The sequence below is a fragment of the Trichoderma aggressivum genome (assembly GCF_033847375.1).
Source record: "Trichoderma aggressivum f. europaeum strain CBS 100526 chromosome Unknown scaffold_033, whole genome shotgun sequence".
Taxonomy (NCBI): Eukaryota; Fungi; Ascomycota; class Sordariomycetes; order Hypocreales; family Hypocreaceae; genus Trichoderma; species Trichoderma aggressivum.
In genome coordinates, this window is record NW_026946399.1 from 56591 (window position 1) to 81361 (window position 24771).

Here is a 24771-nt window from a genome sequence, read left to right on the forward strand (position 1 = left end):
TGTCTCAATGAGGCCCGTGTTATACAGCCAGGCTATGATTTGGAGTCTTTGTTCTTGTAAAGAAAAGACTATCATTCAATTTCGTTAGGTGCCAATCATGTAGGATCGTGGAGTTAATGACGCAGAGACTGCTAGAATAAAGAAAAGACTACAACTTACGAGTCTTCAAGTAACAGATTGTCAATTTCACTGGCTTCTTCGGAATTCCTCTCATCATCCTCGACCACTGTGCTCTCTTTGCTCTTGTTAGCATGGTTCTTAGCATGGTGGTTAATCCTCTTCACCTACCGCTAATATGAGATTGCCTAAACTCAATAATAGCAGCAAATGCTTCGCTAGTGAAATCAAGCGTGCCTTGGTTTTGAAAGACTAATCCAACAAATGCAGCCTGATGCTTATATCCCAAAAATCCATCATATAACACTGTCTCCAGTATCTTTTTGGTAATTGTAACACTGCCTCCACCCTGGATAAGAAATTCAATGAGCTCCCTGATCACGGAAAAGTACATTGCCGCAGTGACCATCGCGTCTTCCATAATGGCGACTGGGTTTCTCGTCTTTTGGGAAATTAAGTAAATAATGTCCTTAGATCGGTGATGATTCATCACTGCCTCAAATATCACGCCTTTGGTGATAATAGCCTGGTTGCTTTGGTGTCGCAGAAACAATTCCATGATACTTTTGCCCTGTCGTTCATTTCTTATCGCAGCGATTATTATATCCCCTGTGATCAAGACTTGATGTCCATACTTGCTTAGAATTGCCGATAGCAATTGAATACGCACTTGATGTACTAGATCCATCATGATGCTCTGTGTAAATGCCTTTCGGTCTTCTAAACGCTCAAGCAGTAATAACACCACTTCAGGATGCTTGTGATAACGTTGGATTGCCTTTTTTACGTCCTCTTTGCGCACAATTACGCCAGCCTGTAGCAACATGTCCACAATCTCAATGCCACCGCTCCCTGCTCCCCACTCAAGAGCCAGAGCCAGCGGCAATCTGTGTTGCAAATCGAGACGATTCACGTCCAGTTTGCCAATGAATATCGACTCTCCATTCATGAGATAAACGTTTCGCAGACCTAAAGCATATTCCATCAGTGTTGGAAGTTCCCACCGCGCAGCAACATGCAACAGTGAGAACCCCGACGTTCCCGGATGATGTACTAGCCAGGACTTCATTGATGGCGAGTTTGCCTCAAAGAATTGTATTTGTGATCTGCATATTTCGAACCTCTCCTGTGCCTCACGTGCATGCTGTGGCCAATATGCCGATGCGTAACGGAAGAAACTGCCACGAGTTGCCTCGACCAAAAAATTGATACAACGAGAGGCTGCGCTGACGTGCGCATTGAGTCTATCAACGAAAGAATTGGAGCCAGGTCCAACTAAAAAATCCCTCACGGATTGATGCAGTAATTGCACCTTTTCGTCCTGGATTATCACCAAGAGGCGGCAGGATGCAATTTGATCCCGAGTGTACTGTATTCGAGTCTGCACATCTGGTTCATCTTGGTGGAGTTGGCAAGCATCAGCAAGCTCCAGTACGCTCAACGCTTCGAACGATACGGTAATGAAGCCCAGAATGCGTCGAACAGTATTGTCGCTGTATTCGTCCTCGACCGCCGTCTGGAGTAGCTTCTCGTATAAAGAGGTGAGACCTTTTGGCATGGTCTGCAAGAAATGGATAGCATCCTTGGAAGGCTTTCTCTTTAGTTCCTCACATGCCAATACAATCCACAAAAAGGTTCCTTCGGCCTTTTCCCTGAGTATAATGCTAATTTCTCTCTTGACTTTATCTGTGTACTGTTTTTTCTTGGAGAGGTCGTTGACTCGTTCATATATGCAACGGTCTATGTCTTGTCTCATTTGGTAAAAGGTGGCCAGGTCTTTGTTTGTGAAAACTTGAAGGCATTCCCGGATTTCCGGATATGGTCGGCTTGTAATCAAGAAACGAACATTTGACGGGGCTTTATCTTGATAATGAAATGTCTCCTGTAGATGATATAACAAGACCTCTTGAGAGTCGCTGTCGCATTCATCCAGTGCATCAATAATGCAATATTTCCGACCAGTGTCCTGGTCTGCCGCTGCAGCAATAAAAAGCGCCCATAGAGCATCAATTGACGTAAACATTTGATCTTTTCGCTCTTTATATTTCGGTAAGATATACCTCGAGAGAAGGTTGTCATGTACCTGAACCAGTTGATAGAGAAGACCCTTTACGATTGAAGTCGCTGTCTTTCGCTTCTCGAAGTTAGTGTCACAGAAGAAGTAGGCCAGTGTCCTCTTGTCAACCGTTTCCCCTGGTTTATCTGGCTCGAACTGCTTCGACAGTTCCTCAGTGAAATATATCGCCATGGTTGACTTTCCCATCCCGGGATTCCCATGGAGCCATAGGACACTTTGTGGTCGAGACCCCGGATTGCCCTCATCTGGTCGAAGCCAACTAGTGAGTTCAGTTGTATTGAAGATCCATTCGCAAGTTCCGGTTGCACGGCTTCCTTTCTTGCGTTTTAACATGTCTCGGTCTTCAGTAGGATCAATCACAAATAGTACCTTCTTACATTCTGCCGTTATGCGCTCTTCCTCCTTACGCTCTTTCTCGGCCTCTTTATCCTTCGGTAATGGATTTGACGTAACGTTAATGTTACCCTGGACGACGAAATCCCCTTGGCCGGAGTGCTGTATACCTGAGCCATGAAATATAGCTTGAGCAGTAGCAACCTTGCTCGCGCCGTAGTAAATAGCGGTTGTGTCTGGCGAGGCTATACATGATCGCTTATCGACATTTTCAGCGTTTCCAAGGACGATTTCCTCATTCAACCGACATTTGTTGTTTCTCGGATACATTGATCGAAGTTCAATTCGATGAAGTTAACTAGCACCCAGTGAGAAAGGGATCGAAGGCTATATCTTGTGTCTTCTATATTGAAGCTAAACCCATTTTCTTAATGGGAGTTGATACTTTCCAGTACCGGGTGCACGTAGACATGTAGTCTAGTGACTTCAGTTCCCGCGTTGTGGCGAAATGCAGAAGAAGCATCATGCCTTTTATCTACCTGGTGGTACTTTTGATGTAATTCATGGCCATCCCTTTCAACAGAAAGCTTAATCAATCATAGCGAGGTGGTATCGATCCATGCATTGTGTCCTGATGATTGGGCTCGACTATCTGGCAGGGTGTTATAATCGAGATTACACGCAAGGAGTTGCTCGGTCAGCCAACATTCACGTCGCCCCCAGCTGATTATTTCCCGATCCTGAATGCTGAACACCTATTCCTTGAAAATGAGAAATATTATCTAGTACCGGCCCAGTATCTCTTTGTCGCTCTCAGCATCCCGACTTCACCAGTGTCGCAATGCAACCCGGCCTCGTCGCCACTGACATGCTGATGAGAATTTTCCAAGACTTGAAACTCGAAACTCTGGAGCTGGTCGGCGGCCTGAAAGAGGAATTAAGAATACAGAAATTCCAGTGAGTCGGTTGGGTTTACAGTAAGAGGATACTGGGCCACCCGACGCTCGTTCGTGCATGGCAGCGCGTTTAGGAGAGCTACTGACTCTCTTCTCATTCGTTTTTGCGTCATAAACGCTTCAAAGTCTTTCTAGTGGGCTTGGGCACTTGGAAACGAGTATGTTTGCAGCATTGATCCGACCTCGTTGATAAACGGCATCTCAAACTGTCCAGCAACTTTATTAAGCAGATTTGGACGACTCTGCAGCGCACAGTACACGATGCCCACAGGAGCCAAAATGACCAAAACATCGCTGAGCTTTTCAGTCTTCATGCAGTGGTAAAGATAAGGAAAGATGTTGGCAGCTTCCAGCGCGGGCTGCAGCGTAAACACAACCGGATCAGGCTGGAGGAGGGGGGATTGGGGATTCGCTCTGGTCATGTTCATGATGTAGTCCACTTCGACTATGGAAAGGGGCCCCGTCCAGCGTCTGCCGTCCTGTATCGCATCTCGAAGTTGTGACAGGTAGAGAAGCGCGGCATTGTATGTGAAGATCTCGGTTGCTTGTTTGAGGTTGTAGAAAGCGAGCGTTTCTGCAGCGTCATTCGTTGAGCCCGTCATGTTGTTCAAAGTCCCAGTGGCCAGGCGAGGATTCGCTTCATCCCACTTGCGGCGCCAGATGTGAAGTTGATTGGAAAGTCGGGCGATTTGGAGCATTGGTGAAGGATGGGAGTCGGACACCATGTTTGGCGGAGAGGAGAAGCAATCTTCTGCCTGGCCTGGTATCTCGCACAGGATGTCCAACAGCTCATCTGACGAGTCTTTGCCGCAGATTTCAAACGGTATCGTCTTCCATTCAGGCCCCTCAAGAAAACATCGTCTCCGCAGTGCAAAGGACTTGCAGACGAGAATTCCCCGGCTTCGTCGAAAAGCAGTCAGCAGCGGCTCCCGCTGAAAGTGCTTTGGACCACAGCGCTTCAGAATCTGTATGACACCGTCGTGATGCTTCATATAAGGGTTCTCATCGAATACAGTCTAGCGAAGCAATGTCAGCAACACAGCCCATACTCAAGAGGTGGTGATTCTGCCCATTTACCGCGACCAGGCCCAAGATGAGGACGGCGCTCGTCGTCCTTCCTATCTCTTCTTTGTCATCACTCTCGAGGATCGTCTTCATCGCGTGAAGGCTTTTCCCGTACAGTATTCTCCCGTCCGCCTCCAACCTCTTCTCGCGGCTCTTCACACCAAAATACCCATAAGCAAGCGCCAAGCTGCAGTCGTAGTCCAGCGGCCCCAGCGCATCTTGTTTGGTCAGTGAGATCATCGGCCTCCAGCAATGAGCCCAGCTGCAGTTCTCAAAGAAGTAGGTGAAACATATGTGGTCCTTGAAGGCCACAAGGCTCAGCTGGTGTGACGGATCCGGGGTGAAGTGCGGGATTCTGGCCAGTCGATGCCTTCCCGGCCCCTCCGTCACGATGCTCATATTCTGCATCCGCAGGGGCAGGTCGTAACCCTTGCATCTGTACCCGGCCTTGACGCACCTCTGGCATGCCGGAGTCCCTTTGTCTAGAGTATACGGAATCCCGAGTCAATCAATGTCCGGTCGACGAAAACTACCCAATCTCGTAAAACTCTGGCGACTTACCACACTTGACCCGTCTCTTCCGACATGTGTGGCAATAGCCACTGCTCGGTGGTACGCCCATGACGCCCCGAGGCGAAACTAGATGGAGAGTAATGCACCTCGAGGGAACTTTCCCATACGGTGGTTTGTAATATTAATAAGAAAAACAACTGAACGTGGGGAAAGGCGGCTGGAGGCTTTTAATTTACTCCTTACCAGGTATGTAGGCACCTTGATATGTCATGTAGGTAGCGATAGTTGTAAATCCGCTTCATGGATCCATTGACCTTGTTTAAGCTCCGAGCAACTAACTGTAAGAGGTCCTAGCAGAGGCCGGCATTACCAATCAGTAGGATCGCTTACTTTAGCTCTCATGCATCTTGACGAAACTTTCCTAAACGGGCAGACTACCTGTCTAGGTCATACGTGCATATACAAGTAGTATATAGATATTAAGTATATATATCAAAGTTTCCGACTGCTTGATACTAACAATGCCAACTCTCAAGGCAACTACTCTCCTCATTAACTCAGATACAACCAGAAAGTATCTAATTCAACTCATCACCATCACACCATGAGGTCCAGAATGTTTGTCAAACCATTCGTCTCGCTAGCCTTTGCCACAGCTGCAGCAGCTCTTACAAACTGGGACGACTGGAGTCACGGCCGCGTGACGCTACAGGATGTGAGCATCCATTTCCGCTATGCTGGATCAGGTCCCCCGTTGCTGTTGGTCCACGGCAATCCTCAGTTCAGTCTCACCTGGCGCGAGGTTGGGCCGTTGCTCGCCGAGAACTTCACCGTCATCGCCCCCGATAATCGCGGCGCCGGAGACTCTTCAATCCCGCCGGATGGCAACTACAGCTCTTCCGCATCGGCAGACGATCTCAAAGGCGTGCTGGATTCTCTCAACATCACCTCCGCCTACGTCTTCTCCCACGACAAGGGCGTCGGCGCGGCCACCGCCCTGGCCATCAAGTATCCGTCGCTCGTGAAGCGGCTCGGCGTCGGCGAGTATGCGTATCCAGGCTACGGATACGAGACCGCGGCCAATCCCGGGCCCTACTGGGACTTGTACGGAAACACTCAGTTGGCACTATTCCAGGTTCCGGACCTTGCTGAGTTTCTGATATCGGGCAAAGAAAAGCTCTTTCTGGAGTGGTACTTTTACCACGGGAGCTATTCGGGCGCCTCGTCTATTCCTGAGGACATCGTCAACCAATACACGTCATCAATCGCCAAACCGGGCTTCTTGCGTGCCATGATGGGACCGTTCGCTGCCCAAACAGTGGCTGCGGACAACGCCTTCTTCACAAGTGCTTTCCAGAAGCAGAAGCTCACCATGCCCTTACTAGCTTTAGGAGGAGAAGCTTCGTTTGGAATTCCTTCGGTTCTGAAGCAGATCTTTAGCCCAGCATCCGATAATCTGCAGATTGATGTTGTACCCAAGGCAGGACACTGGATTGGTGCGTATTCCATCTTGAACCCCCTTCCACCCTAAACCCCCTGTGCTCTTGTTTGTAATCTATGAAACTAATCGTAATTTAGCCGACGAGAATCCCAAATGGCTAGCGAAAAGAATCAACAAGTTTTTCTCAGAAGGCTCTAGCTCGTTGCCTCCCACGGATTTGTCATGGTTCGAAAACAAGGTGACACTCTCGGTAGGATATTTTGGAACATATCATAACTTTGCACTTGGCTCTGCTGAGTGATTTCTTGTCTCCAAGGAGAGGAAAGTAAGGGATAGACTCTATAGTATATGTATCTAGATACCTCCTAGGTATATTAACTTGAGTAGTAATGGAAGTTGTTATATATGGGGGGCTCAATCGACTATAGACTAGATAGATATATGATGCCTACATACATTCCCTCAGCCAATATTCACGTCGCCTCCAACTGACAAAGTTCCCGCTCCCGAGTGCTGAATACCTGTTCCAGAAAAACGAGAAATGTTATTTAGTGCCGTCCCATCGTCTCCCGTCAAGAGCGGAAGAGATGAAGCTCCCGCTTCTGACACGTTCTCATTGGGCTGTAGATATGAAAGAAGCTCCTTTGTGCAAGCAGCCGCTGTCGCAGCCGCGTAATATTGCCACGAATCATTCTTGTGAGAATCCGCATAATCGGAGATGCCACGGATGACAAGACAAGAATACTCCGTCATCAATCCCGCTGCCTCCATCTCGAAGCAGAGCACATCCTCCAAATAACTCGCACCAATACTGCTGCTACTCCGCATGACTGTGTCTCCAGAGGCAATTCGTCCGTAGTGTATCTCAGGTCCGGGGAACTGGCGATCACTTCTAGCAACAACTCTCTCACGATCGCATCGGTCACAAGTGGACTGGTTAAAATCGTGAGAATACCCTTTCGTGAACAAGATGTCGGTCTTGATGGCAGGAGCTTGATAGACGGAAAGACGCGGCCCTTTCTGCAGCATCTGAGAGACAAACTCCTCGATTCTGTTGTCACTAACAAGATGATCAGAGCGCATGGTCTCAACCGCACTTCGTAGCAACGGCGGAGGAGGCTGCAGAAATCCCTTAAGATCGAAGCCATAATCTGTCTTCTTCCCTAGGTCGTACTGCACCACGCCACCATATTCTCCGCTGGGCATGCTCACAACCACATCGCCTAGGCGAACATCATGCTTATCACTCGGTACTCCTCCACCTATTCCAACGAGAAATCTCAATGCTATAGCGGGAAATGTCCGCGCCAAGTTGGTAGCGACAGTTGCTGCAGACCCCTTTCCTTGATTCCCAGGGAGACATGCAAGCACAACGTTGTTTCCGTACAACTCGCCCAAAACATAAGTGTTGAAGTCTCCTTCTTTTCTCTGTAGGCGAGGGTGTTCCCGGTCCAGCATGTAACGAACGGCACTCATTTCGAAGCTCATGGCGCATATCACGGCAACAGTATAGCTTTCGTAGGACATTTTGCCTCTCGTTTCTTGTTCCATATTCGTGTTTAGTTATTCTGCGGCCATTGGCAATTATAGAGGGTACTGTGATCAAGATGTTACCAAGAGGTGTTCAGGACCAGGCCGATTCATAACGTGACATCCATTGCCGTGCAGAACTCCACCGGCAGCCTGATTCTTGGGAATCAATAACCTGCGGGGTCTACTTGATATCATATTGGAGGGTGTGAATTGGGCTCAAAAAGCCCATCGCCGCCAATGTTCTTGCTGCCTAATTACGTGCAATCCTGCATCCACCGTTCCTCCAATGACAGTCAAATCTGTGCATGGCTATAGGGGGGGGAAACTAGGCGAAGATGGACACGAGTGAGAGCCCTTCAGATTTTCTCCAACTCTTAGGCCCATATTCACGTATGTGTGTAGCTTGATATCAGTTGATGGGGGTATTACCTGGTGCTTGTTACCTGAGCCGACATACCCGCAGCAACAGTTGGTTAAAGCTGATCTACACTTTCTCTGAGCCTCTGATCCCGCCTGGAGTCTGCCTCGCCTGCAGGTGGTTTTCTTGGTGCCTTAATGCCCAACCAAGAGGCGTCTGTTTTATTAATTTGAATATATGCCTTCCCCTCTAATCCCATTTCTCTTTCCTCGGCATATTCATTTCACACCTTGGTTAATCTGGTGTTTCTATGCCATGATACCAATCCCAAGACTAGAGCAAGGTGGAGGAGGGCGTGGTTCAGACAAAAGTGAACAGTTTCCTCCTCCGCATTTTACGCTTTTTACACCTGATGACAACCCACCTATCATCCAATCAATCAAGGACTGGCTATCAAACTGCGACCATCGTCATAGTGGTGCCTGTACCGTATCATCTTCGGCATCTAGCATACAGCAGAAAGTTTCTTGGCTTATTGATGTCAAGGATCGCTGTATAGTACGAGGGGCTGCTTCGAACGAATATCTGGCGCTCAGCTATACTTGGCAGAACAAGACAAGTCAGACCAACAAGGATGCTGAGTTACAGCTGCTCAGCAACAACATCGAGTTATTGACGACGGTCAATGCGCTGGGGCAGTATAAATCGAAGTTACCCAAAGTTATAACCGATAGTATGGAGTTGACGAGCGCAATTGGGAAAAGGCATCTATGGGTGGATAGACTCTGCATCGTCCAAGACGATCCAGGGAAAGCAGCCGAGTTTTCATCAATGGATCGTGTGTATTCTAGCGCCTACATGACAATTATTGCTGCAGCCGAGTATGGGATGTTTCATACTCCCGAAGCGACTATCCACAGTCCAGAAGTAAGGCATACAACGAGTATTTGGTGCTTTGGGTCGGAGTGGGAAAATCCCACTGAGCTGGCCGAGGCCGCCAGAGCAGATCGTATTAGGTCTTACTACGAGACAGTGTGTGCGTCTGAGTGGGTAAAAAGAGCCTGGACGTACCAAGAATACGTTCTCAGCAAACGAGTGGTCTTCTTTCTGGGTACTCGAATATTCTGGCAATGCGAGTGCGCAGTGTGGGATTCAAGTCAACTTCGACCGCAGCAAAACGACCAACCTTCGCCGGGGACTCTATCAGAAGTAGCGCCCATGAGGCAGCTCTCAGTACCGACATGGCCTGACTTCAGTATCTATGCTGACCTGGTTTGCCCCTATAATGGACGGGAGTTGACTTATAAAGAAGACGGCCTCTCTGCGTTCCTAGGGGTCTTGAACTATCTAGCTCCTGCATTTCCACAAGGCTTTTTATTCGGCTTACCCAGACTTTATCTAGACCATGCACTACTCTGGCAGCCATTGAAAGGCACCTATCTTGATACATGGCCCCGAACAAACCGGGACCACCAGGGATGCGGCCCCTCAGCCCGAAGGCCCACGCTGCCCTCCTGGGCCTGGTGTGGATGGCAATGTTTTATCGACCCTGAGAGCTTTCAATCAGTTCCAAATGTCGATCAAGATGGCCACAAGAAAATAGACATTACGAATTCCTGGAAACTGCAAAACACCGTCACCTGGGAACATGTCGACTCAGCAGAAGAACCTGCCCAGCGAACGTTGCCCAAATCGAATCACATTTCAGCTTCAGTAACTCGTGCGTATTTCCTTCCCGCAGCAACCTTGGAGATTCAAAACGTGCCATTCCCCATAAGCCACGCGGGATTCTACTCGGCGTTTGCGAACCCGGTCCTCACTCAAAGCCCCCTGACCAATTTGTCCAAGGTGGTTGCTCTTCGAGATACAGAGGGGAGGTTTGGGGGCGTGATTCGTATCACAGGAGACGCGGCGTGTGGACCAGCAGAGCCCATTGAGCTTATTGCAATCTCGCAGGCAAGCGCAAAGGGCAAATGTTTACGGAGCTGCTACGAGGACAAGGTCCTACGAAAGAGCAGATACGCAGATCCAAGGCCGTTCCACGCCGTATATGATGGCTCTGGACGATGGGTTGGCATTGGAGATGAGATGTCCCTGGACGATGGCCATAATTATCGAGTTATCGCTACAGGACAGTATGAGGAGAGCTTGGAGCTGCCGGAGTATGAAGACGATGAGGAGTACCAGTTCTACAATGTTCTCTGGATCCAACGCGGGGATAATGATGTGGCATATAGGTCTGGCTGCGGACGTGTGTTGGCGGAAGCGTGGGAGGGAAATGATCCGGAAGACATACGGCTTACTTTAGGCTAAAAGATGCTTTTCCTTTGTGTCGTGTTTGAAACTTTGAGTGCAGATTGAAAACAAATTCTCACTTACCGAACAGTTGGGCATGGAAATTCAACGGCAACTCGGCATTGACTGATGAGCCTTGAACAGATCCATGTAGTCAACTTCACCAGCTTCTAGTTCGTCTGAGCCCGAGCCACCCCTGTTATGCAAACAAGCAGCTGGACTGGCCGTCAAAGAGCTTAGCCTCTCCATCTCGACGAAACACAGCCTTTTAGGCAACGCCAAGGCCTCACATCGTGGAATGCTTCCAGATCGGTCAATGTCAGCTTCAGTGGCTGATGCTCATCACCAACCCTTCAATTACGTTTCACCGAGATTTTTGAGGGTTGGCTACGTAGCTTAGTTGTTGTAAGCATGGTTGGAAGAAGCAGTCTTTATGCAAACTAATGCGGTTGAGTGGCAGCCCGAAGATGATCTGGTGTGGTTCAGGGGTCAAGGAGTAATAACTCAACCTCTATATACTCCACGTAACATCTCAACATTAGATAACGAGAAAATTGCTACTCTCATCTTCATCTCTTCATTCTAATTTACTTACAAGAACGAGTCGAGTCGTAAACTATCACGATGCTTCACTCGACCACTTTGGCAAGTCTTTTGCTCGTCGCAGATCTCATCTCTGCAGCTTCTCATCCTCAAGATCCTCCCACCGTCCATCTCTCCTCGGGCACAATCCTAGGAAACACATGCAAACACACTCCAGTAAAACAATTCCACGGCATCCCATACGCCCATCCACCCGTCGGTCCTCGAAGGTTTATGCCCCCAGAACTGTTACGACTGTCGATACCCAAACGGACACCCAGACGCGACAAAGCCACCACCCGCATGTATCCAATGGGGATCCGCCTTCGACGTGACAGACGCTCCCCCTATCAGAAGACTGGTAAGCGGTTGTCAAGCTCTTACATCATGACAAAACATACCATGTAAATGCTGATCCCAGGCCTCTAGTTTATATCTCGACATCTACGTCCCCCAACACGCAGCGTCTAAATCATCTCTCCCCGTCAAAGTCTTCGCCTACGGTGGCGGCAACGACGGAGGAGCCATCACGTACCCCCTCTACCACTCATGCAACCTCGCCATCGTAGCCAAATTCAACTACCGACTAGGTCCCCTCGGCTTCCTAGCACTACCAGATGCCGGCATCAGAGGCAACATGGCCATCCAGGACTATCTTGCAGCCCTCACCTGGGTGAAACACAACATCAGAGCCTTTGGAGGTGACTCGACCAAAGTGATGCTCTTCGGCCAAAGTGCCGATGCGGATGATACCTTTGTAGTCTCAACACTCCCAGAGGCAAAGCATCTAATCTCTGCTGCGGTGATGGAGTCTGGGGGAGGCCAAGATGCAGCTCCTTACAAGACAGCCACGTATACGGGGCAAAGTTTCGCAAAGACGCTCAACTGCCGTTCAGACGATGCAAGTCCACCCCCTCCTCTCAATGCGAAGCTCTTCAAACTGACAATGCCACCTGTTTAGTTGTGCTGTTTACAGTCCAAGTCTGTCAAAGACCTTGTCAGGGCTCATTCCCACACGCCAGCCCTCCTCGATCCAACCACCAACGGCGGCCTCTTCGCCACCGTCTTGGGCATCGACCTTCCCAACATCACATCTCTCGACTCCTCGGGCCTCGACGACGAAATCATCAAGCACCAGCCTCTATCAGTCGGTTCTCAAGTGCCCATCATCATCGGTCAAAGTAAGTCATCAACCCCTTAACCAAAACAAAACACACAAAAAGACTAACACCATCAAACAGACGAACTAGACAGCACCCTCCTCACCCTCCCCGTCTACTTCTCCTGCTCATCCAACGTCCTCACCGAAGCCAACTACACACCCTTCCTCTTCCATCTCCAAAGCCTACCCCCTCTCCCTCTTCAACACCACAGCCTCCACCTCCTTCGCCGCCATCACCCACATCGCCACCGTCTCCGGCTTCAACTGTCCCGCCTACAAAGCCCTCCGTGCCGCCAAAGCCCCGGCCTACGCCTACCGCTTCAACCGCACCCTCTCCTGCCCCTGGCTCGACCAAGACGGCCAGCCTTTCCCCTCGGCAGACCTCGCCCCGTTCTTTGGAAGCACGCACACGGCCGAAGTGCCCTTTGTCTTTGGGAACATGGACAACCAGCCTTTTAGCACTGGTTCGTGCAATGCCTCGAAGCAAGATCGCAGTATAAGCGCTTCGATGGTTGCGGCGTGGACGGCGTTGGCCGAACGAGGGAATCCGGAGACGAAGAGCGTGGGATGGCCTCGTTTTGATGCTCATTCGAAGCGAGGGGTGTACATTCAGGACAGCATTGCACCGGCCGAGTTGGATTTTACAGAGTGCGAGTTTTGGGATCAGATTTGGGCGGAGATGGGTGGTGTCGAATTTGGCCCGGCAGCGTCATCTTTCGAAGATTGTTCGTAGAGGATGGTTCTTGGAAGACGGTTACAAGATGCAAGAGTAAATAGATGGTTGGAGAGATGGTCGTCATAGTTATAGAGCGGGCGTTCAACCCACTCATTCATTGATGATCAAAGCGCATCTTTCTATATATATGTACATATTCAAAAGACAGTCGTAAAGCAGCTGATCCTATTATACGAGCCAGATTACACGACGTCGGGTATCTACATGGTCCCATTCACATTCTCCTCTTGTATCGAACCGATGCAAGAATCGAAACAAAAAAGGCCGCCGATTCTACACGGGTTTCCTGAAAGCAGCGACACTCGCATTCTATGCATGAGGGTCTGGTAGCCAAAGAACCAAATCTTGGTCCGCAGTCGCGAAAAAGTTGAAGCGCGGGTTGAAGGCGAGCACCGCCGCCTCTCTCTTATCAGGCAGCGTCCACGTCGGGTCCAACACCTTGTTCTCTGCCGGCTGCTTCAGTGTATCCCAGACCAGCACGTCCTGTCTCGCTCCACCACTGAGCACATATCGTCCATCCGGTGCAAAACAGCAGTCGCCGCTGCTTTCGAATGCTCCGGGGTCGGTTGGAGCCGGGGCGGCGCCGTTTGCGGCAAGGTTCTCGCCCGGAGCAAGCCGACGCGTGCCACCCGCGGGCCGTCGAAGATGGGCCTTCAGATTGCCCTGGAAAGCGTCGAGGAGGAAGTGCCCTCGACCTTTTGTTCCCACAAGGATCGTTTTGCCGTCATTGGAAAACTCGAGCTTGGTCCACCCCTTGACAAGGCACTGAGAATCGACTCCGCGGCATTGCTCCACGATATCAATGGTGGCAAACGGGGCCTTGTCGTAGTTCCTGACATCGTACATTAGGACAGAGCCGCTGCTGGGACAGGCAACAGCAAAGACCGTGCCGGAAGGATCATAGGCCGCAAGGTGCGGCGATCGGAGGAAGAGCTGGCCCTGCCAATGTTTCGTCTGCGTATCCCAGAGCCGGACGGTGTTGTCTTGTGAACAGGATATGAAATTGTCGCTTCCAGGATGTACGGCAAGTGCCGTGACTGCGGCATCGTGGCCTTCAAAGTAGCGGATGAAGGAGTTGTCGTGAGTAGCGAGGTATCGGATGGCGTCTGGAGAGTGATTAGATGCAAACAGCGCCAGAGTCATGGTGAGGAGTGCGATTACGGTTCTGCTTGGTACTGGCGTATATTATACTGGACCTCGTATGTGTAAACCTTGCCAGCTTGACGCCGTATTTCTTGCTGAGCAGGCTCTTGTCGTGGCGCCCCTCTCGGACGTTGTAGATCTGGATTGTCTCGTCGCTGGCAGAGGTCATGAGCAGCTCGCCGTCGTCGTCGTAGTCGATTGAGAGCACCCGAGGCTGAGGCCGTCCATCTTTGACATCTTCGCGACGTAAAAGCTGAAAAGAGGCGCCGATTCACGTCAGCAATCATGATCTGGCGACGCAGCGCAGCGGTAGCAAAACAAACGGACCTTTGTCGGGCGGAAGCTGGACACGACGTCGCTGAGGTTGGACACGGGCGCGCTGGCCGCCAGGTTCCTCGAGATGCTGAGGGAGGGAGAGCCGTTTGAGCTGGCGGGCAGATCGAGGTCCATGGGCGTGGAAGCCATTTTGTTGTGTCGCCGAACCAGCAGAGCTTTGAAGCTGAAGCGTCTTCCGACCGAGGCCACAGAGGCCGCTGTAGCGTCGCAGGAGCTCTTTTAGCGGTCGTGGCGAGGAATTGGGGGCCAAGAAGTGCGATTTCGGGTCTTTGCCGTGACGAATTGAGCGGCGGGCGAAGGAGAAGATTGGATGCAGCGGTGATTGTGAGCTTGTTGGAGGTGCGAAATTGCGTTGGTGCTTTTGCTTTTGCTTTTGCTTTTGCTTTTGCCTTTGTTAGTAGAGTAGTAGAGCAACGACGTCACGCTTCTGGCGTCTATTTTTTTTTTTTTTCCGCGTGGCCGATTTCAACGCCAAAGCACGTGCCGCTCCAAGATGAGAGAAGCACATACAACGAGTACAGTATGCTGACAGTTACAACTCATGTAAGTTTGGAAGTCATCATGAAACATTATTCTAGAGTAATCATTACATAATTGGTATGAATGAGAGTGTTTGATTATAGTTCTGCTGGTCATTGTCACGATGCTTCAACACCGATGAGGAGCATCACGTTCAAGTCATTCACTCACATATATGACCAAGTGCTGTATATTGAGGTGACTACTTATCCGCATCGCTTTTTTTCAAACGATCGTGCCTATATCTCAGCATAAATGCTTTCTTGTTAACATGATATCCCATGAGAAATAAGCTACAGTAGCACATACGTACACCCATGAACCTGTAGGTGAAATTGTTCCCGCTCTATCTTTCCCCAACGCCACCATACTCGCCGCGATGGTGATAGCCGCTCCTTATATATACACACATCTATTCTAATAAAAACATGACAACAAAATGCCAACACTAAAGACCTCATTCTTCTCCCTTTTCTATATCCCTCGACGAAGACGCCGCCTCCACGTCCTGCGCGCTCACCTGCGTAAACGCCCTCTCCACCATGATGCCTCCCGCCTTCAGCCCGTCCATCTCGACCGCATCGCTCGGCGGCCCCTGCGCAGACACTTCCGTAACGGTGCGGTTCGTCTCGCCCGTAAAGGCATCGCTGTGGTTCAGCTCGGCCCAGTCGTGATGCTGCACTTTTCCCTTGTCACCGCCGTGCCGATCGGAGCTGACGCCCGTTGCGGCGCTCCGGGACTGCGTCACCGTCCACTGCGTCACGTTCCGGACACCGGCCCGGAGGAATTCGCTGATGATGACGAGGTGCCGGTATATCGGGGGGAGGTTTGCGCATAGAATGGCACCGCAGGGCTCCCAGGCCGATAGGATTCCCAGAGACGCCTCGTCCCCTGTTGCAACACCGCTGGTTAGGAACCTCTTGCACGGTCTTGTGGGCAATGGAGAAGAGTAGGGATCAAGACTTGCATGTGAAATCAGCAGATGCAACGCCAAACACAAACGACAGCCTTGCCGCGCTAATCGCACACACTGCCAGCCCAACTCCAAACATGAGGCACAGGGTGATCCTCTTCTCCTTGGCCGCCTGAAGCCCCAGTATCACGGGGATCGGCATCAAAAACACCCACAGGTCCGTTACCATGTTGGTCACATTGGTAAAGTACGTAAAAGCCTCTTTGTTGATGCATCTCCCCTTTGCCTCACCCCACCACGCCTTGATGGGCCGACATCCCAGGCCCAGCGTCACCTCCATGACGATGACCCAGACACACACGAAGCAGGCAGTGCCGAGGACGATGAGTCTGAATTTGCGAGTGACAAAGATGCGGTAGTATAGGGCCAATATGGAGAGCTTTGTAAAGGCTATGGCGATGTCGTAGAAGTGACTAAAGATGTAGTCTCCCTATTTTTGATGGGGGGATGGTTATCATTCATATCAGTACAAGAGGGCCAAAAGGTCTTACCTTGAGAAACTGTTGTACTTGATGCTCGGATACAGCCTCTATATGGCGTCCAAGTCCATTCGGTGGTCCTACATGGCAAATTCAGTCCTCATCTTGCTCTTACAAGGCGTAGCATCACGATTCAACCTACCATATACAATGCCAAGCACGCACACAGTCATGGCCACCAGCTTCAAAGCCTTTGTTAGCCCTCTTCACACCCCAAACAACATCTTGGAGCCATACCGTCGCAAAAAGCATGAGATAGTCATCAAATGAGAACCCAGACTGTGTAGATGCTGACGCCCATAGCCGCCACCCGGTGCTGAGTGCCTCGAGCGCAATGGGAATCGCATACATGGTAGTGACCATGTGCGTCTTGGACTCGGCCAAGTAGTCCGGGCTGAGCGTCGAATTCGTCGCCATCTTGTGCGTTTATTCTTCTCTTCTCTTCTCTTGTTCTGGCGTTGTTGGACGTTGTGTCGTTCAAGAAACAGGTCGCAGCATAAGCAGCCACTGCCCCACGCAGTGACATATATACTGTTGTATATAAATATTCAGAGCAGCATCCTTCGAAGGCCTCTCTATCTGAAAGAAATCATCTCCATACGGGTTGCGTGGAGGATGTCTAATCGGATAGTTGACAGCTCGTAACAGTCAATAGCAGCACCAACCGGCCGGCCGGCTGAGGCCGTACAATGCGTCACTGACACGATGGCATGCTCACAAAGAGTCAAGCATACACGATAATATTGATGGGAAATCGATGTGAAAAGGAGTGAGAGATGTGCTAACGAATACAGACAGAAAAGACGTGGAGAGAAAAGAAGAAGAAGAAGAAGAAGGCCAAGGCCATGCGCGAGGCTGCAGTAGGCCACTCTTTACATCAACCGACATGTAGTTGAACATCATTGTATGGCTGACTAGCATGTTCAATATTATGCAGCACACATGCGACATCACCCTCCCAGATCGAAGTCCACCACTCTCTGCTCTGTATAAGCCCGTACAGATACTCAACGGCACCACCACCCAAGGGGATCCTCTTTGCTCCTCACAGATCGATCCGGCCACTTAGATGCCGCCAGACTGGAATGGAGGGTGCCTAACGAGTACCAGTTTGGCAAGGCTCTGCTGCAGCATAAGCCAGAGCAAGACGATGGAAGAATTCGAGAAATGACAAAGGAAGAGGCAAGTCTGCATTGAATCAGCGGTTTGCTGCTAAACCGGCACGATGGGTGGGGGGAATGATTGATCCAACACCAGAAAGCGTCACATCCAGCTGCATACAGTAGCTGTGCCTGTGGTCACCAGATCTGCTCCTCACGGTTTGATTCCCTACTCAATCTGTAACGTCAATGCGCCTAATTTCAAATACAAATACAGACACCACGGGGATGATACATGTAGATTGGAATTTAAGCCACATATGTTGAACCCGGGAGGTTGGTGCTACGTACATGGAGGCAAGGATACAAGGATGCAGGTGATTATTGAACAAGGAGTATTGTAGAGCAAGTCTCGATGCCTTGGATCCTTCTCCGTGCTTTTTCTGCCATTTTCATGTCTAAACCTTCTTCTAATAGATGCATCCATCATGGCATCGAAAAAAAAAAAAAAAAGAAGCGACAGAGAAGCGACAGAGAAGAATCAGGCATGCTTCTTGTTGAGTTCTACACACCCACTCGCTCATACATACATGATGTGGGTATACTGATGCGTTGCATTATCGTCTTTCACCACACCATACCATTCATTTCTCTCAGCACGCAACCGGCCATCTCGTGAAACCAAACCAACAACCAGCTGCAATTACAACAAAGGGGCAGCCAACTAACCAAACAAACACGTATACCAGCAGATCGACAAGAACATGAAAGACAGAAAGCCACTCTCTTTGTAAGAGTAGAGTCCTGTGAATTATTACTACAGAATGCCTTAGAGGTGGGGGAGCACACAGCAAAGATTGATCCTGGGCACCCATGCATGTAAGACGGCTCCCAAGCCAGGCTAGCCAAGAGTCGACAATACGACGTCAAGTTCAATACATACCAAGGTGCTTGTGTTATCAAGCAGGGCGAGTACCGGTACAAACGCTTTACATTGTTCGGGTTTCGCCTCGCCACAAGCGCATGAATCGCCACGCTATTTGCACGTTTGTGTGCATGCGTCCATGGTAGGTTGTTCAGCTGCGGAATACGAGTACCTACATGTACAGGTACAGATAGTAGATGCCTGCTGCATGTGAGAGTGCAGATGACGGCCATTGTCTCCTGTTGATGATTCAAGGACGCGTGATGGAGAGAGTCTAGGTAGTCAGCTGGTGAGCGGTTGAAAGGGCGACTGAGACATTCAGAGACTTGTTCATTTCCCCTCGGCCACATATCAAAATTCACGGCACATTGTCTCAGAAGACCAATGGCAGCAACATTGTCGACTTGAATCCCTGTCTTGTGTCCGCCTTACATTCGAAGGCGTTCAAGCCTCGGCCCCCTGCAGCACCCAGAGATGAGAGAGATGCAGAATCTTGCCTACTCCGTCATCGGAACAGGCCGCAGGGATTCATCACACACACATCACGATCCCACGCCACGGTAACAACAACACGAGAACTAGCACATGGCTCGTCAGCTACATGTAGCATCTCGCCCTGTGCCGTGCCGTAATGAAACCACATGCATATTCGTAAAACCACATGCGTCCAACATCCGACACAGCATCCAACAGCAAAGCCTCAGGCATCACCGAATGCACCCAAAATTGATTTTCAGCTGCTTTCGCGCAGCCCGTTTTTCATATGCTTAATAAATTGCTTAATACCGAGATATTTCATTGGTACTACAATAGTGAATCAGCAATTTACGGGCGCATCGTTTAGAGTTTGCAATGTGTGCTGTGCCGTTAGATAATACAGATCTGGATTTTAACATTGAACACTCAATGCTCAGTACATGTATTTGAGCACATCCGCCAGCTGGCGAGCCGCCCGATGAAATCCGTCTGAGGCTTTGGCCATTGTTTTCTCTCCTTGTTTCTCTCAATTTCAATTCTACATGTTTTTTTTTAAAAAAAATCCCTTCCTCTCCTTCAGACTTAACTCCCCGAGTAAATCACCATTTGTCGGCAAGAAACTCACCACGATGAGGCTCATCATCAGCTTCATCTTACTCGCCTTGGTCACAGTCTCAGACCAAGCACTGCCAGAGCCGGCGCCTCGTCCCCGAGTTGATCTCGGATACGCCGTCTACGAGGGCCTCTACAACGCCACCACCGACCTAAACATATGGAAAAGGTGCGGATCATGCTATGCTCTCTCTCTCTACACACGAGAAGAACAGGGACAAAAAGACTCACCACTCCATAGCATCCGCTATGCTGCTCCGCCAGTAGGCAAACTGCGATGGCAAGCTCCCCAGGAACCCCCCAAGACAACGACCCCAAATCGCCTCGTTCAAGCGATAGATCAGCCTCCCTGGTGCCCGCAGTCGGGGGCCTTTGGCGTGCCTTTGGTATACGGCTTCAACTCCAACCTCGGCAATGAAGACTGTCTGTATCTCAACATCTACGCTCCGCCGCGAGCTGAGAATCTACCCGTCCTTGTTTGGATCCGTAAGCATAAACGCATCACCATCGAGCCACACATTGAACAAGGCTGACTTGAACAACCCCCAAAGATGGCGGCGGTTACTCCGTCTTCGCCGCCACCTACGACCCCAGCTCCCTGATCAACACCAACAACAACAGCTTCGTCGTCGTCGAGATCCAGTATCGCCTCGGCGCATTTGGTCAGCTGGCTTCAGCCCACGTTCACCAGCACGGCAAGCTCAATGCCGGGCTCTTGGATCAGCGCTTCGCCCTCGAATGGGTTCAAAAGCACATCTCCAAGTTTGGCGGCGATCCAACGCGAGTGACTCTGGGTGGTGAATCGTCCGGCGCGGCATCCGTCATGTATCAGTCGTTGGCGTATGGGGGTAAAGAATCCGGGCTCTTCAACAACGTACGTGTTTCTAAAAACCCCCCAACCCGTGTTCTTGTCGATGGCACATGACTGATGAGTTCCAGCTCATCTTGGCGAGCAACTATGTCCCTCCCATTTACCCCTTCGACAGCGATATTCCCACAAGTCACTACCACGACTTTGCCGAAGCCGCCGGCTGTGGAAAGGATTCATCTGCTGTGAAACGACACTCGAGCGTATTCCACTGCCTTGTTGCCGCAGACACAGATACCCTCCAAAATGCCAGTGGTCTCGTATCGACCTCCACGGGCTACTTTGGGAGCTTCGCCTGGCTCCCAGTCATCGACGGCGACATGATCCGGCAACGGCCCTCGGAACAGCTTCAGTGCGGCAAGGTCAGCGGCGAGCGAGCTTTGATCGGAGTACGACGAGGCCCTTTTCCGTAAATGCCTCGTTTTCCATGCTAATGCTCGACAGACCAATGCAGACGAGGGCGTCCCCCTGACGAATCCCAACATCACCACCAAGCCGCAGTTCGACGCCTTCATCTCCTCCACCCTCCCTCTCCTGACCACCTCCGACATCCTATCCCTCAATCACATCTACAACTCAGCCACGGCCCAGCCGGGCAACAACGAAACCCGCTTCGACACAAGCGGCGACGTCGGCCCAACGGCAAACACCGTCTCGGGCATGGCCACGGGCATCCAGCAGACGGCCTTCAACGTAGCCGCCGAATCCATCTTCCAGTGCCCGTCCCAGTGGACCGCCGAAGCCTTCAGCTCGCCGACCTCGGGCCGCCGCTCATGGAAGTACCAGTACTCGCTCGACCCGGCGTACCACGGCGCGGATCTCGGCGCCTACTTTGCCAGCAGCGGCTTCCCGAACCCCAGCTTCCAGCACAGCTTCCACAGGATATGGGGCAGCTTCATCGTCAGCGGCAGTCCCATCGTTTCCGTCGACGACGCAACTGCCGGAGCCGAGAACGCGACGGTGCCTGTCGATGCCAAGCGCCCGGAGGTGATCTCGTGGCCGCGGTATAGCGAGCAGAACCCGACGTTTATGAATCTCAATACGACGGGCGGGCAAGTGTCTCTGGTGACGGTGACGGACGAGCTGAGCTACTACGTTCGCCATGGAGACGGCATCGTCAATACGTTTCGACTGGCTGATGCGAAGAGCTGGGAAGGGGGGCGTGGTGAGAGATGCGCATTCTGGAGAGCCGTTGCGCCAAGAGTGCCCTACTAGGGTGACGATCGGAGGTCTTTTTCTTCAAAGGATGGCTCGAGACTTTGACAAGCTTAGACGGCGGGATTTGGCCAGCAATTATTTTGCCTGTGTATATCATGGGAGTAACACGTACTTGCGTAGATGCTAACGAGGCATGGGGGTAAGATGAGAACATGTAATGGAAAGATGATGGTCTCGCAACCCCTTGTGCAGTATCACTCGGTAAAGTATCCCCTTGCTCTCCATAAAATACAATCCATGAGAGAGACAAGCTTATAGATGAGCTGCCGTCAGATCTCTTATCCATCGCCCAAACACCCTCGTTTACTCGCGGCACTCGGGAATGCCCTCATCAACACGCATACGGATACACATGGCCATCGGCCACCGAGATCCGCTCAGCTTCAACGTCTAGTTGTTCACCTTTTTTTTTTTTTTTTTTGAACCGCAGCAATACTACTAGTATACGAAAGCTGCACAAACTGACTGAACTACTCGTACACAACTTTACCGATAAACCGCCAGCCCAGCGGCTTTCGTCGGCGCAACCACAAGTCAAGTCGGCTACAACCTCCCTCACCTTGAAACCCCACGGCTTCATCATCGAATCAAAGCGACGGCTGAATAATCGCGGGAGATTGCCGGGGGGTGGAGGGCCGATTCGCGCTGGGGGGGGCAAGGATCTCAGATAGTTAATCCTCCGTGGTATTCTATCCGTTCAATTCTCGCACTGTTGAAGCCATCCCAGCCTGTCAAAAACGCCAATCGCAACTCGGCCGCGTTTACGGCATCGGTCAGACCGGTGGCGCCTTGTGCTGTAAGCCCAGATGTCTCGTATAGGCAAAACGGTGATGAGATGGAATTGGAAGATAAAAGATGAAAGACGAAGAAAAAAGAAGAAAAAGAAGAAAAGAAAAAAATCATAAGAGTCCGGGATCCCCATCCGCATCTCCCTCCGTCTTATCTCATCCTTCCTCCCCGTCGTCATAATAAACCAGATCGCGCAACAGGACAGTACAAGTACAGTAATATTCAACCCATGCAGCGTCAGCTTACCTGATAAATCCTCCACTGGTCCCTGAAACCCGCCTAGGATCAAATTCCCCTACTGGCGCCAAACCCTCGAGTTTCCCCAGGTCTTCCGAAGCATCTCCAAGCTCCGTTCTTCGGCCACTGTGGCTCTCGGGACCCTATTTTTTGTCCCTCTCCATCCCTTCCTCTTCCACACGACGACGCAATCAGGCTTACCGCAGAAGGAGAAGCGGCTTCAATTGCGCCTTTACATGAAATCCAGCAAAGATATCGTCGTCTTTTTTTCTTTTGCCTCCACCCTGCGGGATCCCGGTTCGGGTTGCGTTTGCAAGCTTCAATTGTTGCCATTGCTAGCCGGGCCGCCGTCATCGGGTCACCAAAGTTCGAAATCCGTTCCTGCAGCTCCCCAACACACCCTTTTTTCTTTTTTCTTTTAACCCGCCTCGTTTTTAGGCTCTTTCTAATTGAATCTTTTTTTTTTCCTTTCTACCTATTACTGTTGCTATTCTTCCTTAGAATTATTATTTTGTAATAACACAGGTGGTAAAAAAGAAAGAAAGAAAGGCCTCGCAAGCTGTGCGAAAGGGAAAGGCGACAGCGCCATGTCCACCACTATCGGGTACGTTCACGACTCGAACTCTCAACACACTCCTTCACCAGACTCACAACTAACACACACTCTTCTCTCTCTATTCAGCGGCTTCACCGCAGGCGCTCTGGCGGCGTGCGGCGCCGTCACCGTCACCCACCCGGCCGAAGTCCTCAAGATCCGACAGCAGCTCCAGGGCGAGCTGCAGACAAAGGGCGCCCAGCCCCAGTACTACCGCGGCCCGATCCACGGCATCAGCGTCATCGTCAAGAACGAGGGCATCCGCGGCATCTACCGCGGCCTGGGCGCCGCCTACATCTACCAGGTGCTGCTCAACGGCTGCCGCCTCGGCTTCTACGAGCCCATGCGCAAGGGCCTGTCACGCTTCTTCCTCGACAACGAAAACGCCCAGAACCTCCCCATCAACGTCTTGTGCGGCGCCTCGTCCGGCATCATCGGCGCAGCCGCCGGCAGCCCCTTCTTCCTCGTCAAGACCCGCCTGCAGAGCTACTCGCCCGTCCGGCCCGTCGGCACCCAGCACAACTACCGCAATGCCTGGGACGGCCTGAGGCAAATCTACCGCGCCGAGGGCTTCTCCGGCCTGTACCGCGGCATCACCGCCGCCATGGTCCGCACCGGCTCCGGCAGCTCCGTCCAGCTTCCCACCTACTTCCTGGCCAAGAGGCAGCTCGTCAAGCACGCCGGCATGGAGGAGGGCCCGGCGCTGCATCTGGCCAGCTCTTCCGTCAGCGGCTTCGTCGTCTGCTGCGTCATGCACCCCCCTGGTGAGTGGATTGTAGATTCGCTTGTCCTCTCTCCTCGTCTGTCGACTTCTTCCGCAAAAGCTAACATGACCCCACGCGACAGACACAATCATGTCCCGTCTGTACAACCAGCACGGCAACCTCTACAGCGGCATCTTCGACTGTCTCGGAAAGACGATCCGAACCGAGGGCATCTTCGCCATCTACAAGGGCTTCATCCCCCATCTGGCCCGCATCCTGCCACACACCATCCTGACCCTCTCCCTGGCCGAGCAGACCGCCAAGCTGGTGAGAAAAGTTGAGAACCGCGTCCTGCCTATGCTAGGCTACGACGAGGAAGAGCGCCTCTAAATTCCGAGGGGCCCTGGCGTCACAAAAAAAAAGTCCCGGGGGGGTTTGCTTTTGGTTTCCCCCACTGTGCCGGTCCTGTTGTTTTATTTTTGACAAAACAGGCTTGTCATTTCATCACGCATACCATACATTCAACTAGTACGAGTACTACTAGTATATCTTGTAATGCTGTACATCTTTCAGGAGCAACTGCTCTGGTTTATAGATCACAAGGAGTATTCTTCAGGGTGTCTCCTAC

At 51.1% G+C, this 24771-nt stretch overlaps 9 protein-coding genes across 9 annotated transcripts; 5 read left to right on the forward strand and 4 right to left on the reverse strand.

Annotated features, from left to right (window-relative positions):
• Nucleotides 1–155: 155 nt before the first annotated feature.
• Triagg1_7450 (uncharacterized protein) lies at nt 156–2857 on the reverse strand (the record flags this gene model as incomplete). Its single annotated transcript, XM_062902187.1, has 2 exons — nt 156–235; nt 289–2857. The coding sequence occupies 2 exons, from the start codon at nt 2855–2857 to the stop codon at nt 156–158; spliced, it is 2649 nt and encodes an 882-aa protein (XP_062753507.1).
• A 2808-nt stretch (nt 2858–5665) lies between these two features.
• Triagg1_7451 (uncharacterized protein) lies at nt 5666–6803 on the forward strand (the record flags this gene model as incomplete). The annotated part of the gene is made up of 2 exons (XM_062902188.1): nt 5666–6557; nt 6640–6803. The coding sequence occupies 2 exons, from the start codon at nt 5666–5668 to the stop codon at nt 6801–6803; spliced, it is 1056 nt and encodes a 351-aa protein (XP_062753508.1).
• A 161-nt stretch (nt 6804–6964) lies between these two features.
• Nucleotides 6965–8029, reverse strand: Triagg1_7452 (uncharacterized protein; the record flags this gene model as incomplete). Its single annotated transcript, XM_062902189.1, has 1 exon — nt 6965–8029. The coding sequence occupies one exon, from the start codon at nt 8027–8029 to the stop codon at nt 6965–6967; it is 1065 nt and encodes a 354-aa protein (XP_062753509.1).
• Nucleotides 8030–8708: 679 nt separating this feature from the next.
• Nucleotides 8709–10706, forward strand: Triagg1_7453 (uncharacterized protein; the record flags this gene model as incomplete). Its single annotated transcript, XM_062902190.1, has 1 exon — nt 8709–10706. The coding sequence occupies one exon, from the start codon at nt 8709–8711 to the stop codon at nt 10704–10706; it is 1998 nt and encodes a 665-aa protein (XP_062753510.1).
• A 606-nt stretch (nt 10707–11312) lies between these two features.
• On the forward strand, nt 11313–13165 carry Triagg1_7454 (uncharacterized protein; the record flags this gene model as incomplete). The annotated part of the gene is made up of 4 exons (XM_062902191.1): nt 11313–11631; nt 11735–12072; nt 12247–12451; nt 12525–13165. 4 exons carry the CDS (start codon nt 11313–11315, stop codon nt 13163–13165), a joined length of 1503 nt encoding a protein of 500 aa, XP_062753511.1.
• A 312-nt stretch (nt 13166–13477) lies between these two features.
• Nucleotides 13478–14776, reverse strand: Triagg1_7455 (uncharacterized protein; the record flags this gene model as incomplete). Its single annotated transcript, XM_062902192.1, has 3 exons — nt 13478–14274; nt 14330–14564; nt 14639–14776. The coding sequence occupies 3 exons, from the start codon at nt 14774–14776 to the stop codon at nt 13478–13480; spliced, it is 1170 nt and encodes a 389-aa protein (XP_062753512.1).
• Nucleotides 14777–15623: 847 nt separating this feature from the next.
• Nucleotides 15624–17035, reverse strand: Triagg1_7456 (uncharacterized protein; the record flags this gene model as incomplete). Its single annotated transcript, XM_062902193.1, has 3 exons — nt 15624–16128; nt 16196–16569; nt 16784–17035. The coding sequence occupies 3 exons, from the start codon at nt 17033–17035 to the stop codon at nt 15624–15626; spliced, it is 1131 nt and encodes a 376-aa protein (XP_062753513.1).
• Nucleotides 17036–19749: 2714 nt separating this feature from the next.
• Nucleotides 19750–21815, forward strand: Triagg1_7457 (uncharacterized protein; the record flags this gene model as incomplete). Its single annotated transcript, XM_062902194.1, has 4 exons — nt 19750–20218; nt 20284–20606; nt 20672–20989; nt 21045–21815. 4 exons carry the CDS (start codon nt 19750–19752, stop codon nt 21813–21815), a joined length of 1881 nt encoding a protein of 626 aa, XP_062753514.1.
• A 1616-nt stretch (nt 21816–23431) lies between these two features.
• Nucleotides 23432–24533, forward strand: Triagg1_7458 (uncharacterized protein; the record flags this gene model as incomplete). The annotated part of the gene is made up of 2 exons (XM_062902196.1): nt 23432–24203; nt 24286–24533. The coding sequence occupies 2 exons, from the start codon at nt 23432–23434 to the stop codon at nt 24531–24533; spliced, it is 1020 nt and encodes a 339-aa protein (XP_062753515.1).
• Between the last annotated feature and the right edge of the window lie 238 nt (nt 24534–24771).